General features: G+C 41.2%; 1 protein-coding gene and 1 long non-coding RNA gene across 7 annotated transcripts; one reads left to right on the forward strand and one right to left on the reverse strand.

Moving 5' to 3' along the window:
* The first annotated feature begins 477 nt into the window (after window positions 1-477).
* LOC124321124 lies at window positions 478-6,699 on the forward strand. The gene is made up of 4 exons (XM_046784029.1): window positions 478-806; window positions 872-954; window positions 1,029-2,497; window positions 6,443-6,699. Exons 3-4 carry the CDS (start codon window positions 1,048-1,050, stop codon window positions 6,460-6,462), a joined length of 1,470 nt encoding a protein of 489 aa, XP_046639985.1. The 5' UTR covers window positions 478-806; window positions 872-954; window positions 1,029-1,047; the 3' UTR covers window positions 6,463-6,699.
* Window positions 6,700-7,122: 423 nt separating this feature from the next.
* LOC124344156 lies at window positions 7,123-12,344 on the reverse strand. Of its 6 annotated transcripts, none has more exons than XR_006919566.1 (8): window positions 12,053-12,344; window positions 9,208-9,348; window positions 9,017-9,137; window positions 8,557-8,953; window positions 8,370-8,495; window positions 8,225-8,307; window positions 7,812-8,156; window positions 7,123-7,737 (listed from the first exon to the last, which is right to left on the reverse strand). It is a non-coding gene; the product is annotated as an uncharacterized LOC124344156 (long non-coding RNA). The 6 variants fall into 6 exon arrangements; XR_006919569.1 differs by having other exon boundaries at window positions 7,827-7,947; window positions 8,012-8,156; window positions 8,370-8,953; XR_006919565.1 differs by having other exon boundaries at window positions 7,812-7,947; window positions 8,012-8,156; window positions 8,370-8,953.
* Window positions 12,345-15,234: the final 2,890 nt, after the last annotated feature.

Raw genomic sequence — 15,234 nt, forward strand, 5'->3', positions numbered from 1 at the left:
GTTTACGCCCCTTTTTTTTTGGGTAGGCGACCCAGACCCGCCACGCAGTAAGTCTCGAAACTTAACATTACTTCGTATCAATTCGTATGAATGCCTAAAATAATCTTACGTCAGACTCTTGAAATTAAGTGGCAATGATGGAGAAAATTGTTCATGAAATGGAAAGGGGCGGACGTCGTAACTACACGCAATTAGTAAATTAAGTCTTTGTAACGCGCAGGGTCCATTTCAAGTGTAAAATGTAAAAGTTCCCGCAATTTTAGTAAAAAAGAAAGAATGTGTCGTCTCGTTCGGTTCCTCCCTTCGATTATCGGTTGTATGAAAATTGTGGGAAATTTGGCATGGTGTGCGGACAAACTCTTGTAAATTAATTTACGCGATCTTGCTTTGGGTTTTGGACTCCCACCATTCGGGCCCTCTAATACCTCCCTTATATCTATGGTTCTAATACCATCCGCGAGGGGCGCCCTGGGAATATCGCTGCTAGCTCTGAATTCCGTATTCCCCTCTTACTTCTTTTTTATTATCGGAAATATCCACGAGAAATTGTAGTTAAGTAGTATGACTGTGACTAAGGGTGAAACGGGGCTTGATGTGGTCAGACAAATTATATATTTGGGTTTTAACTAATGTAATTTTAAAGAGGTAAATAAGGACGGGTCTGTCTTTCGAAGGCTTGTTTACAGGTCATATAACGCTTCTGAACTTGTTTCAGGTAAACTTCGAAATCTTGAAAAAGGGCAAGCGCTACCGCTAAAGAAGTAAAATCCCCGAAATACGACTTCACGCTTCTGAACCAAGTTCAGGTAAAATATGATATGATACCGTATGTAAAAGAAGTCATATTAATTCGCTTCTGGACTGGTTTCAGGTTAATTCGAAACAGAGATACAGGGTGACCGATTGAGAATCCACTACGTGGAAAATTAGACAACGCTTCTGAAACTAGTCCAGGTAAACCCGTTGTCAAATTCGAAAACTTGTTGAGCAAGTTATAAAAAATCGTCTCTGAAAATTGTGTTTTTTAGATTATCGCAAACCCGAAACATGGGGTCCGCAAGCGAGAGCGAAGAGGAAGTCGACGCAAAAACAATCTTGGCAATCCGCACCAGCGCTAAACGTCGCCACACCCGTCAAGCAAACCACCTCAAGACGTTGGTCGACGGAGGAGGAACGGCAGATGACGTGAACGTAGCTTTAGCGGTACTCGAAGAAGCTTACAGCGAGGTGGTGCGAGTAAATGCCAAATACAAGCAAGCAGATAAGGGCAAGGAGAAAGACGCTATTGAATGGGAAGCTGAAATCAACACCTTTTATATGGGATGTAGAAAGGCAGCGGAAGAATATTCGAATAAGGAGAAGGAGAAGTTGGACGCGGCCCCTAACGCAAAAAAGAGAAGACTAGAATTGGAGTTTGAGCGAGAGCAAGCGAAGCTCGATGAGCAACGTAAACTGGAGGACATTCGACAACAGAGTCAACGAGAACAAGAGGACCTCACTCTACAGATCGAATACCAGCGTCAATTGGAGGGCCTAAAATCGCCGGGAAAATCAAGTTTCAAGCCAAGGTTTACTTCCTCCATAAATGACTCGGATGACGAGAAAAGACCAAGAGGACCATGGCCAAAATTATCCATTACACCGTTCAACGGAGATTCCCGAACATGGCCTGATTTCGAACTCTCATTCGGCGCTCTCATCAACAACACCCGAATGCCAGAAGATATGAAGCTACTAGCCCTTCGGGAAAATTTGGAACCGGACGTCCGAAGGAGAGTAGCCAATTTATTTGTGGCCTCGGCTAATTACCAGACGTCGTGGAAGGCCCTAACTGATCGATATGGTAATCGCCAAGCCATCATGCATGCCCACGTCCAAGAATTATTAGCTCTTCAGCCATTCTCGTCGGGAGATCTAAAATCACTGGTCAACATGGCGGCCTTAGTGAAAGATGCAGTAACTAGTGTGAATCAAGAAGAAGGCCAATCATACTCCAACATCGTGAGCCAATTGATTAGAGTCCTGCCAAGCGAGCTTCAAAGAGAGTGGGGAAGGTTCGCCTACCCACTACGACCAAGAGTGCCAGGCCTTGCCGATTTTGACAAATGGATAGAAGGTATTGTAGGAGCAGAAGAATTTTTGGGCGCATCAGCATCGCGCACCACGCAAAAATCGCCGCAACCCCCAGCCAAGATGGTAAAATTTGGCCCGACGGTGAGAATGGCGACTATTCAAAATACAACAAATGAAGACAACACTTGCACGGTGTGCCACGCCAATCCAGGGCATCCTCTAGCATTCTGCCAGACGTTCATCGACTTCTCACCCACCCAAAGAGCGGAAGCAGTCGCGAAAGGAAAGCATTGTTTTAGATGCCTTGGACGGAAACACTTCTCATCCGCATGCAAAAAGTCGACAAAATGCACCGTAATGGACTGCTCCCAGTTTCATCACCCGCTCCTTCATGGATCGGGACGAGTTTTCCCGCGTCGGTCAGGTAACGCAGTAGCCCTTATCGAGCGGTTGTATATTAATTTTCCAGTTTTGGTCGCAATCGTTCCAATATGGGTCATCGTTCATAATGGCGCGTTTCGTACCTTGGGGATGTTAGATCCAGGAAGTGAAATAACTCTGATGCGAAAAGACTTTGCTGAGAATATTGGAGTGTCAGGACACCCCGACGCCCTCCATCTGGGATCGTGCCTTGACTCGCAACTCATCCAGACGCAGTTAATAAAATTTGATATTTCGTCAATCGATAAAAGAAACAAATTCCATGTGGAAGAAGCTATCGTGGTGCCGTCAATTAAAGGGTCAGATAGGAGGATCAACTGGCCAAAGGAGAAGCTTAGGTGGGACCATCTCGCTGACTTAGATTTACCAGAGATAGATTCAGGCAAGGTCGACGTGTTGATTGGGCAGGACGTGGAGGATGCGCACCGCCAACTTGCCACCAAAAAGTCTCAAAACAGGAAAGAACCGACAGGTAAACTCACGCCATTCGGATGGACTGTAATCGGTAGGATACCCGCTTCCATTTTAAAGGGGCCCAGTAAGAAGAATTTATCCTGCCACTCAACCGGAGTAGAAAATCCAAGCGACGCAGACTTGGTTACAGTAGTGCAAAATTTCTACGCCACCGAAACGTTTGGAACATCGACAGCGCCGCTAAAGATGTCAGTAGAAGATACCATGGCTTTCGAGATGCTGGCTTCATCCATAAGAAATGTGGGCTCGCGATTCGAACTTGGCCTACCGTGGAAAATTCCAAGAAAGGAACTTCCCAACAATCGAACAGGTGCGCTACAACGCTTTATGTCAGTGGAAAAACGACTGTTAAAAGACCCGAAAATAGCTGAACGATATGTGACCGCGATCGAGAAATATGTGTTTGATGGCCACGCCCGGTTATTAGCAACATCAGAGCTGGGAGGCGCCAAAGGAAGAGTATGGTACTTACCCCACCACTACGTCATCAACCCGAATAAGCCAAACAAGATCAGGGTAGTGTTCGATGGAGCAGCAAAATTTCAAGATACGTCGTTAAATGATCACTTACTACGTGGACCAGTGCTATTGGCGAGCTTAGTGGGCATCCTAATCCGATCGCGAGAGGCACCGGTGGCGGTGGCAGGGGATATCGAGGCCATGTACAACCAAGTAAGAGTTCACCCAGACGACCAGTCAGCACAACGTTTCCTTTGGCGGCGCCCAGGGAGTGGTGAGGAGCCAAAAGTGTTTCAGATGTTAGTGCAAGTATTTGGACTCGTGTCATCACCCACATCATGCCTATACGCGCTGCAGTACGCAGCCGAGGCCTACGAAAAATACCCCGAGGTGACGGACATCGTTAAAACCAGTTTTTATGTCGATAATTTCATCGACTCATTCGAGACTGAAGACGGAGCCATCGAAACAGTTAAGCGCATCACGGAAACGCTCAAGGCCGGAGGTTTTAGATTGAATCAATGGGTGTCATCGTCGCGTCTTGTGCTCGCATCAATACCGGAGAGCGAAAGAGTTCACTCATCATTGAATTTAGACCTGGATGAGCTCCCAGTCGAGCGATCGCTAGGTATGATGTGGAATTGTCAATTGGATCGATTTCAATTCACGACGCTACAACCAGTGGCGGTTAAAACAAAACGAGAAATGTTGGCAGCAATCGCCAAGATATTTGACCCGCTAGGTTTTTTGTTACCTGTTACCACCTATGCCAAAGTATTATTTCAGAAGGTATGGAAAACGACGCAGCCGAGCAGAACTTCCCTGCCCAAAGAAGAACCGTTGAAATGGGACGACCAGCTACCCGAGCACATCATCCACAGCTGGGAAAAATGGCGAGCGGAGCTGCCATTTGTAGGAGACCTGACAGTGCCAAGGTGCTTTCGCGATCACCGATTCCAAAAGGAGAAAACAAATTTTGATCTGCATGTGTGTTGTGACGCATCGGCAGTGGCATTTGGAGCCGTTTGCTACATCAGAATGGAAAGCGGAACCGAAATTGATGTTAAATTTGTTTTTGCCAAATCTAGGGTTGCGCCTATAAAAGGCTTGTCGATTCCACGACTCGAACTGCAAGCGGCAGTTTTAGCAAGCCGGATCGCATCCATGGTGCGCAAGGAACTACGACTGCCCATCCGTTCCGTCCGGTTTTGGTCCGATTCCGAAATAGTATTAAAATGGCTGGCGTCAGAAAATCGGCGATACTCATCATTCGTTCATCACCGAGTAAACGAAGTGACGGAGTCTTCAAGTAGTGATGATTGGAGTTTCATAGGCGGCCTCGACAATCCAGCAGATGACTGCAGCCGCGGCCTACGACCAACCCAACTGTACAACCACCATCGCTGGTTTGAAGGGCCACCGTTCCTAAAAGATCCGATGGAAAACTGGCCACAGTATCACGACCGCCAGGAGCCGAAAACGGAAGATTTGGAATTAATTAAAGAAAAGTTTGTTGGCTCAACAGAGGTTACCCCGACCGACGAAATCAGCGATTTATTTAGCACAAAATCAAGCTTGGCCGACTTAATTGATGCGGTGGTCAACATCACAAGACGGATAAGCCCGACAACTGATACAAACGCACCAGTAGCAGTGGAAGAAAAAAAAGGTGCCCTAAAAATAGCCATTAAAAAGGCGCAGGAATTATGTTTTGCCCCAGAAGTGAAATCGCTGCAAGCCGGGCGGTTGTTGAAGAGGACCTCAAATTTATTAAAGTTAACACCCTTCCTAGACGGAGACGGAATCGTTAGAGTGGGCGGAAGAATAGAGAATGCCTACGAACCCTATAACGCTCGCCATCCTATAGTGCTGGATCCTGACCACCGGCTTACCACCTGGCTCATCATGGAAGCTCATAGCGGCACAGCTCACGCTGGAGTGGAACGAACCTTAGCTGAGGTTAGGACGGCCTACTGGCCATTAAAGGGCAGAAGAGCCATACGACGGGTCGTCAAGAAATGCATCCAGTGTAAAATGCAACGCGCGCGGCCAGCCCCACCGATGATGGCAAAATTACCTAAACCGAGAGTGGAACCTTTTCAACCGGCCTTCACAAATATCGGATTAGATTTTTTTGGCCCGTTCACAGTCGTCATCGGAAGAAGAAGAGAAAAGCGGTGGGCCTGTTTGTTTACCTGCCTGGCAACGCGAGCCGTCCACCTAGAGATGGTCTACCGAATGGATGCCGATTCGTTTATAATGGCTTTTATTAGGTTTTCTCGCAGTCGCGGAATCACGCCAGCGACGGCGTACAGCGACAATGGAACTAACATCACCGCCGGAGAGAAAGAGCTGAGAACTGCCTTTGATAACCTCATCAGCGACCCCAGCCTGCCGAAGAAACTAGCTGAGAAAAGAACGCAGTGGCATTTTTCACCTCCCGCAGCCCCGCATTTTGGCGGCGTGTGGGAACGCCTAGTACAAGCGAGCAAACGAGCCATAAAGGCCGTCTTAAATGAGCGTACGGTGTCCGACGAGGTGCTGGTGACCGTGTTCGTCGAGGTCACGGCATTGTTGAATGGCCGTCCACTTACAAACGTGAGCACCGATCCAACCGACGCCAACCCATTGACGCCAAACCATTTCCTTCATCAACCTCATCAATATGTACCGCCAGACGACCACAGCACCTTTGAAGACAACGCAAGAAGGCGCTGGAGATATGCGCAATTCATCGTGGAGCAATATTGGAAGAGATGGATGAGGGAGTACGTCCCTACCCTAATTGAGAGAAAGAAATGGTTCATGCCGAATCGAAATGCGGAAGTGGGGGATCGAGTACTCGTGATTGACGAAAACACTAGGAGGGGAGAATGGCCAGTCGGGACTGTAGTGAAGGTGTACCCGGACGGCGAAGGGATCGTCCGGCATGTCACTGTGAAAACGGAGTCCAACGAGTATAAACGCCCGGTAACAAAACTTTGTTTAATTTCAGAAGGATCAAAAGACGCCTAATTGCAGCTGTCGGTGGCCTCGGGACTGTTGCGGACCAGATTCGCGTCCGCAAATATTCATTTGGCAACCCAGACACCAACAAAGGAGAAATAAGAAAAGGTGGAGAAAGGCGGAAGATCCCGAGATGGGCGGAAAACCCATTCATTTCGTTTTTTTCTGACGCGGGCGGCAAGCTACAGTGCAGCTCTGTACGTGGTGCTAATCGTTCGCTAAAAAATACACTGTGTTCATCCGCTATCGAGTTTCGATTGTATTGAAGCAGTTCGTGACATATGGAGTGCCAACTCCTTTACTCCTTGCCTAACAGAGTGACAGTAAGGCGTCCATAAAGGCGCGAACGGAATGATTGCATTGAAGGCGAGATGCACCATTGCCAGATTTTTTTTATAACTAGCGTGACTGCGTGAGTCGATAAAATTAGAAAAAAACGAACTAAATATCTCACAACAAAGAAAAAAGTAAATTGCAATTACATCGGCAAATAATTTAAAAAAATAATGAACACATGCATTCCTTCTGTTGTTCAGTCTCACAGTTCACAACCGCAAATGTTAGGAAAAAATTGCAACATGCATAATCAAAATAAATAAATTTGTAACACCAAAATTTTTATCAAAAATTTATTAAGAAACACATGAAATAATTAAATTTAATAAACAGAGCGTCCGGTTCGAAACTCCTCTTTTCTTATTTAGTACGAGTCAATAAGGCAAGCAATTCGCCATCCAATGGGAAAAAAGCGATGATTTATTTTTACGGAAATCTACGTCAGTCAAATTACAAATTTTACTAATTCAACAATCATCGCTTTTTGTATCATTTGGTGGCGCACACGCCTGCGCATTGCTTTGTTTTAACTCGCACATCTAGTGAGAATTGTCTACGGCCCCCAGAGATAGTATCTGATCTGGACCGAGAAGAAGAGAGAAGTACGAGGCATATTTTTCCGGGGAGATATAGTCATACTAGGCTTCTGGGTTAGACTCATGACCCTCCAAAAGTTTTCATCAGATCACATGATCTGATGGGCTCATGTGAGCCTTCCAAGTCCCCGTTTGACCAGAGCCTCTCCTCCTCCTGGTTTCACAGCGGGTGAGTGACCACCGGCGGGCGTTGGTTAGTTAGGGAAACGGGGCCACAGAAAAGAAGGGAGCCCAGATATGCACTTGTCATTTATCTAACAACTACACAATGTATCAGTCTTGAATTGCAGCACCCTCTCGTCAGTTTACAACAGTTGATGTGATCAGTAGCAAAAGAGTTACCCTGTAAACCCTGTAAAGCGGAATAAACATTTTTTTTGGATGACAATAATATTCAAACAAGGTTTTAGCGACAAAAAGTTATACTCAAATCAATAGGACCTGTGTAAGGAAGTAAACAGGGAGATGGAAGGGTAGCAGCCAACGGGTTAGCAAACAAGGAACCTTGTTGACTGTATGGTCCTTGTCCTTTTCCTTCAAAATATGACTTAGCTCATCAAATCTGTCATGCCAATGTGTTAGAAACCTGAAATGAAGAACTTGTAAATAAAAAAACATTAAGTCACCTTGTTCATAGTTTGTCATCAATGTGCTTGACATATATGATCTAGAAATGATTAAACAGTTAGTAGTGTACACTCAAAATAGGGAAATGGCTGGGATTGGCGATCTAGCAAGTCCAATACAAACAGCAGACAATTATGATGAATCCTAATAAAAGATGAGAAGAATATATGTTTCAGCAATACTGTATTGGTAAAGCTAGTAATGGTTGTTACCTGTTTCATTTTGATGGCACATATTGATTTTGAACAATGATTTTGAAGCAGTAAGCCGCACGACCCTTTCAACACGTTTTCTCCTGTATAAGTTGATGAGATTCATTAAGTGTATCCAACATATACAAGGAATAGAACACATCACCGACAATCTACAGATGAAATCGCTCGAATTTACCAGTAAATACATTGGTAATTTTCGAAAGAAAGATAGCTTCACTTTTGACAGCAAACCGCCATGAGCCCCTAACTGACACAATTAACACGCCATCTATTAGACATGCCTAAACACTCATTATTTGAAGGACTGGACTTGAGATATTGTCAGCTACCTGCTTTAGCAGGGTACCCGAAGGGATGTTTGCGATGTTTTTTATTAAAAAACAATCAAAAAAGGACATGACCTACAAAAGTCTGAAAAAAAATTTACACTACATTAAAAAACCACATTCCGTCCACAGCAGGTAGACGTAGTAAAACACAGTATTTTGGCAAAATATGCACACAATTTCTTTGACCAAGATTAAAACTAAGCAGTATTAACACTACTTTCCTCTTGTTGTTCTAGAACTAGTCATAAATTGGACTCAAACTTTTCACATCTTATTGGCATTTCAAGGGAATAAAATGGATTCTTTAATGCAAAATCAGCATAAAGTTCATATACCCTTCGAAGAAGATGTTCTACATTCATTTGATTAGGTTCAGTAACAATGAGGAATTGTATACCTTGAACAATAACAGAGGAAACACATTAACAAAGAGAAAACATTAATAATAACAACAAAATACCTGTTAAGGTCTGAAAGCCATGTAGCTTAAATGTATTAGCTTCAAGAACTTCAATTCCAGATGACTCCAGTACAGGACTCAGCTGCCTTGCAATGAGATAAAAACAAGTAAAACTCGCTGGCTAGAAAAATGTTGAAATTTTTATTGGATATTTCTATAGTTTCAAAATGTACTAATAAAACTAGCACTACCTAAAAACATTTTGTCATTAGTACTGAGCTTTGGCCTTCCAAATTTCAGATTGACAGGATAGTTTGATTCATTAGCTAAAAAAGCAGTCACTTTTTGCCCATCTCCTAGTGATGTTCCATTCAGCTGATTTCCGTTCACTGCTAAAAGGATGGGGTGTTACTAAACTATGGACTTGGACAGTCCATTTTGGACTACTAAAATATGGACTTCGGTGCAAAACTATGGACTTCACCAGATGGCGCTGCCTGTCAAAGTCCATATTTTAGAACCAGAACGCTCCACCAATGGCCATACTAAACTATGGACTTTTCCTGAAAAGTATGGACTTTATCCAAATTCAACATAAAACATAAACTACGAAGTACGAATCGTTCTATCATTTTTTTGTTTGATATATTTAACGTCCGTTCAATAAACTACAATAAGCCACGAGCTTTCTAGAGCTGGCGGGACACTTACTTTTTTAAAGCCATTTTTTAAAGCCATTTTGGTTCATTGTTTTTTATTATAATAATAGTAACAAATGCCAGAACACTGCTTGGTAGAATTCCGTCGGCGGTAGGATATATTTTTGTAAAATATTCTATTTTTTTTTAAATTTCTTCTAAAGTATTATTTTTTATTAATTTTGTCTTGCTTTATCCGATCTATAAAACGGTTTAAATACAAGATGTTTTTCCGTGTTAATTAAAGGCAAAATCTCTTGAATATTTTCAATCTTCTATTTGCGAATTTAACTAATATTCTTTCCTCCTATATCCACATTACTCTCACTAAGTTTACCCGGTTCCAAAGATAAAATTGAAAATTCGGGTTGTCCAAGTAAAGCACCAACTGCAAGAGAAGCATGAGCTACATATCTTTTTTGCTTAATTAATAGGTTTAAGCTTTTTATCAGATGATGAGCTATGCTTTTTATATCTTCGATTCATACTTAAGATCTCATTTTTTTTAAATTGACTTTTGCTTTTATATAAAACAACGTATAGGGCAAGAACAGTCTTTAGAGACATAAACGGTTCTGCAGCAGATTTAAAATTAATTCCCTCTTTTGAGAAATGTGTTCATACTGTGTACCTAAAAGATCAATAGCTCCATTATTAACAAAACCACTACCATATCTTAAAAAAATAAAGGGATACAAATAATGGGTATAATGGGTAATGCGAAAGCCAAAAAGAAAGCGGAAGTTGCGGATTATATGCCATCGCATTTGCGACAGCCTTGGCATTTTCATTTAATCCCTCTGAATTGAGGTTTGATGGGTCACAAATGCGCTCCCATCTAATGAAATGCATTTCCGACGGCGCAATCATTCCTTTTCCAACCAAAGGACTCCGAACGCGTTCAAATTGGAGACCAAAGAAACAAATTTCCATTCCCCTCTTCTGTGTGTGTCGGATGCCCGACTTTGGATTTCATAAACTCCTTCCTAAAAAATTTCACGTTATGGTACAGTGCAACATTTGCAAAGAATATTTCCATCCGGAATGCGAGAACATACCCGAATCTGCCATCAAGTGCAAAAAAGTGCCCTGGTATTGCTCATCTTGCATTTAAACCTTGAATGACTTTGTTTTATTTCTTTTCTCAAATGTCAAATCAAGAATAATAATTAACCTTTTTTGAAATGTTCAAAATGTACCTTGTAAATCGTGTATTAATATTCGCAATACACCATTCAGAATGGATTTGTTGTTTTCTTAAATTTAATTAAAAGATATATTCATTTAACCGTTTAAAACTTAAGCGAAAATATTCGGATCTAAGCCAAGTTTATTGCGAGCCCGAAGGGCGAAGCTAATAATCGCATACGCAGAAAAAAAAAGGCCATGTCACTTTGTCTGTCTGTATGTATGTATGTAACGCTCCATAGCTCGGGCTTTTTACGACACATTTCAGACTTTTTGGTCTTAAAAATTAGAGAAAAACTATGCGGTGCGACCAGAACAAAAATAATTTCATTTACTTAATTAGTTCTCCTGTAATTAATGAAAAACTGCTAAAATAATTACTTAACGACTAGTGACATCTGGCGGTTGCGACTACAATTTTTTTACTTAATGACTGGTGACATCTTGCGGTGGCGACTACAACTTGTTCACCTTAGGTTTAAATTTCACTTTCCATATTTAACGTGCTTGTTATTTACTTAACGCGTTAAGTTTAAAATAACGTGTTAAGTTCAAAATTAATTTTTTCTTGTCGAATATTTTTTATTGAAACATATTCGTAATGGATGGTTAAACTTGATTAAAAACCACCAGATGTCCATAGCATCGCCGTGATGACGCAATTTTTGATGACCCAACCATGACGCAACATCCAGATTTGCATTTATGTTTTGCTGTTATTAGACTAAAAGATGGTTTTTTAAATTCAATTGTTGAACTTTTTGTGTTAAAATAGGAAAATATGAGTTGAGCAAACTAAACGTAAATAACTTGCAAGGATATAGAACTGTGACAGAAAAATCCTATTTTAAGACAAAAAGGTCTGTGAAGAAAAGTATGAATTGTGAATAAGTCCGACTTAACAATAGGCCTTGAATTTGTCATTTAAGACAGTTTTCAACTGGCTTACGACTATCCCTTCGCGGCGAGCTGATAAGCTTGCTTTTCTATCTTAAATTTAAAGTCCATACTTTAGACGCCAAGTCCAGTGTTTCGGATACAACGCCATCTGATGAAGTCCATAGTTTCTGCAGGTTAAAGTCCATATTTTAGGTCCCAAAGTCCATAGTTTCGGACAGGCAGCGCCATCTGGTGAAGTCCATAGTTTTCGATCGAAGTCCATAGTTTAGTAGTCCAAAATGGACTGTCCAAGTCCATAGTTTAGTAACACCCAAAAGGATGTGTCCAATATTAATTCCATCTTTCAGGCCGTAGGCAACAACGATTCGTTTGTTTTTCTCGGACAACTGAATATCTAAGGGATAACTGAAAGTTTTCTCCACTTCTACTTTGATTGAAGTGTGATCGTATTGATAAATCAATCCTCCACTTTTCGAAAGAATATATATACTGTAAATAGCCATCGTTCGCAGAAGTCAGAAGCATACAACACAACAAAAAACTATTACAAGTCGTATAGTCTCAGCATCAAGTACTGAGTTCTGCTGCTGACTGCTGAGTTAGTGTATTTGGCATTGGACACGAGATGCACTTTTGCCAGATTTTTTTTAAACTCCCGTGAGTCGACTTAAAATTAAGAAACGAACTAAATTTTAAATTTGCTCACGATTTCACGAAAAAGTAAATTGCAAATAATATTCGAAACAGCAAATAATAAAAAAATAATGAACTTCCCAAGGAACTTCCAGTCCTTCTCGTGTCCAGCTCCAGCCATCCAGCCCAGCCTGCAGCCTCACAATTTAAAGTAAGATCACCCGCTAAAAGAAAACGATGCCAATATTTTTACATAAATTAGAAAAAAGAGAAATTTAGTTGGACCAAATTACCTCAACGCCTCAACGGACATTTAAGCGAACTTACAAGTTATTGCAAATCATGTTCTAATTGAATACAAGTAAGTGTAAGATTTTTTAGCTTATTTGAATTTACAAGCACCAATTAAAAATATGTGGAATGAAGTTCAATCGTAAAATGAAACACCTTGACTTGAGTACCACAGATAAAGAATTGTAGGTGACAACAATAATGTTATTTTCCCTTCTAATCACTACTTTGTGAAAGCATGTAAAGGAAATAAGTGTTTGAACAGAAAAAACGAAGAAATATTTGGTCGCATTTGTCTAATAGTCTGGGAGCTGGGCGCCAAAAAAATGGCAATGGTTTAGAAGAAGGTTTGATGCTAAAATATGGTTAGGGGGGGTATGACACACACGAAAAGCCACGTCTGTCGACTGGCGGCCGGGCGGTTTAAGCGTGACGCGATCCCGAAGTCGGCGGGAAAGGTAAAAAAATACACTTTGTTTAGCAAGCCCAAATTATATCTTAAAAAATAGAGGGATATGAACTTTATTTAGTTTCCGACAGACAGACGTCATAATCTGGGGCCTTGGGGCCAACAGACGTCGGTGTGTAAGAAATTTTACGAAATTTCAGTAAATTGTGAAAATGGCAACGCTGCATCCTAAGCGCCTAATTTTAAATAGAGAGAGTTGGGGAGGATCTGTGAGTTTTTAACTAAGTAAATGTGAACAGAAAATGCATTTTTCGGTTTTTTAAATAAGATTATGCATTTATTTTGTTTAACCGATAATTTTTTGATTATTTGGTTAGTGTAATTTGGTTGCTAAATTTTTGGCGGTTCAAATTTCTTCCCTATGTAACCCGCTTTTTTTCTGCTCCTCTTTCGTAAAATCATACCGAACGTCACGGGAAACCCTTGACTAACAGACGTTATGGTTTTTCCCCTGTATTAGCATGGGTTGTTCCCGCTTATGTGTATGCGCTTTGATGATATCGGAAACAAACGCCAATCGGAGCTATCGACCAATACTCGTTCTTCTTCTTCTTTCTTTTTGACGATATCTTTTAAGTATATTACTTATTTATACTATAGGCTACATATAGGGCTACTTGTGTATAGTTTCCCCGTGCTGTTGAAGAGAGACGGGACTCTCTCTGGTTGTCCCGCGGCCAACCACTTGCCCATCCGCATCGAATAAATCGGGCGCTTCACGCTATTGCAGCTTGCAGAGTTGGCGTCGACCAATTTGATCCGATCGACGACGACGGCCAACGATGTCAACCGTTTAATTTCGTATTCTCGCTATATACTGTTATAAACAGTCAATAAGAAAATTTATTAACAGACTCGAACAGACTGTTAATAAATTTTTCTTATTAATCGATTGCGTAAAAACCTTAAGAAAAAGATAGGAATTAAAATTAAAGAATTAAAGCACGAATTGTTAATTGCCTTTTCATTCCCGTGAACAAAATCAGCTACCCAGTAGTATTTTTGTTAACTAACTTAACCTTAATTTGTTCGGGCCATAACTGGTTTTTCCGAAATGTTGCTAATGCTAAGTAATAAAAAGACAATGTTGGTATAGTTTTAGTTTAAGATATTTTATTGAGACTTTCATTCAAATCACGCACACCCCTAGTGGCACTTTTCCTCCCTTGGACGTCCATGGCACGTCTGTACATCCCAGCCATATCTACATCCAAATTGAAAATTTCTGATGGAGACAAGACAACCATAGGATGTCTAGCAATGATAGCCTAAAGATGTCCTTTTTTTGTCCTTGTTACCTCCAGGAGACATCCGTTAGGTTATCGTTTTTATTATAATTTTTTAATTATTATTTTATTTTATTTTATTTTTATATTTTTTTTTATTTTTATTTTTTTTCCCTCATCACCGAACATCATTATCAACGCCCAGCGTGTCACAGCGAGTCTCGTTAACACACAGAGGTCGCAAACACTAAGCAGCCTATAGGTTTTCATATAATAAATTTCTATCAGTCTATGGTCTAGTGGCTAGAGTACTCGACTGGTATTCTTAAGGACGATGGTTCAAACCCAGAGTCAGTCAAAAGTATTTCATCAAAAATAAAATAAGACACGTATGATGAAAGACTATGGTGATAATGTGAGTACATCTATAATAGTGAATCATGTGTATAAGCATATGTGTACATGAAAATCTTTAATCTTTGCGTGATTATCGTAATATGATATCCATAGGACATCCTATGGATGACCACAGGATGTACTTTAAATCAGCCACAGATAACCTCGAGACTTGGCATGGAACGGTAATTAAGATGTCCAAAACCCATCCAAAGTACATCATTTGGGCTCAAACTAAGACCATGGGTGGATATCCACAGGCCATCGTGTGCCACTAGGGACTCTCAACTTCACACACTCATTCTTCAAATCTACGCTCATCCATTCATTAACACGAAGGAAGCGAAGGAAGAGAAGAAAAGAGAAAGAAGGGGAAACATAAAATTAAGAAATCGATTCGAGATTAAGAGTCAATTCAATTTGTCAGGTGAACATCAATATCATGACCCGATTATGAAAGAAGATGAGAAAAAAGAT

Source organism: Daphnia pulicaria, chromosome 1, assembly GCF_021234035.1.
Source record: "Daphnia pulicaria isolate SC F1-1A chromosome 1, SC_F0-13Bv2, whole genome shotgun sequence".
NCBI classification, from domain to species: domain Eukaryota; kingdom Metazoa; phylum Arthropoda; class Branchiopoda; order Diplostraca; family Daphniidae; genus Daphnia; species Daphnia pulicaria.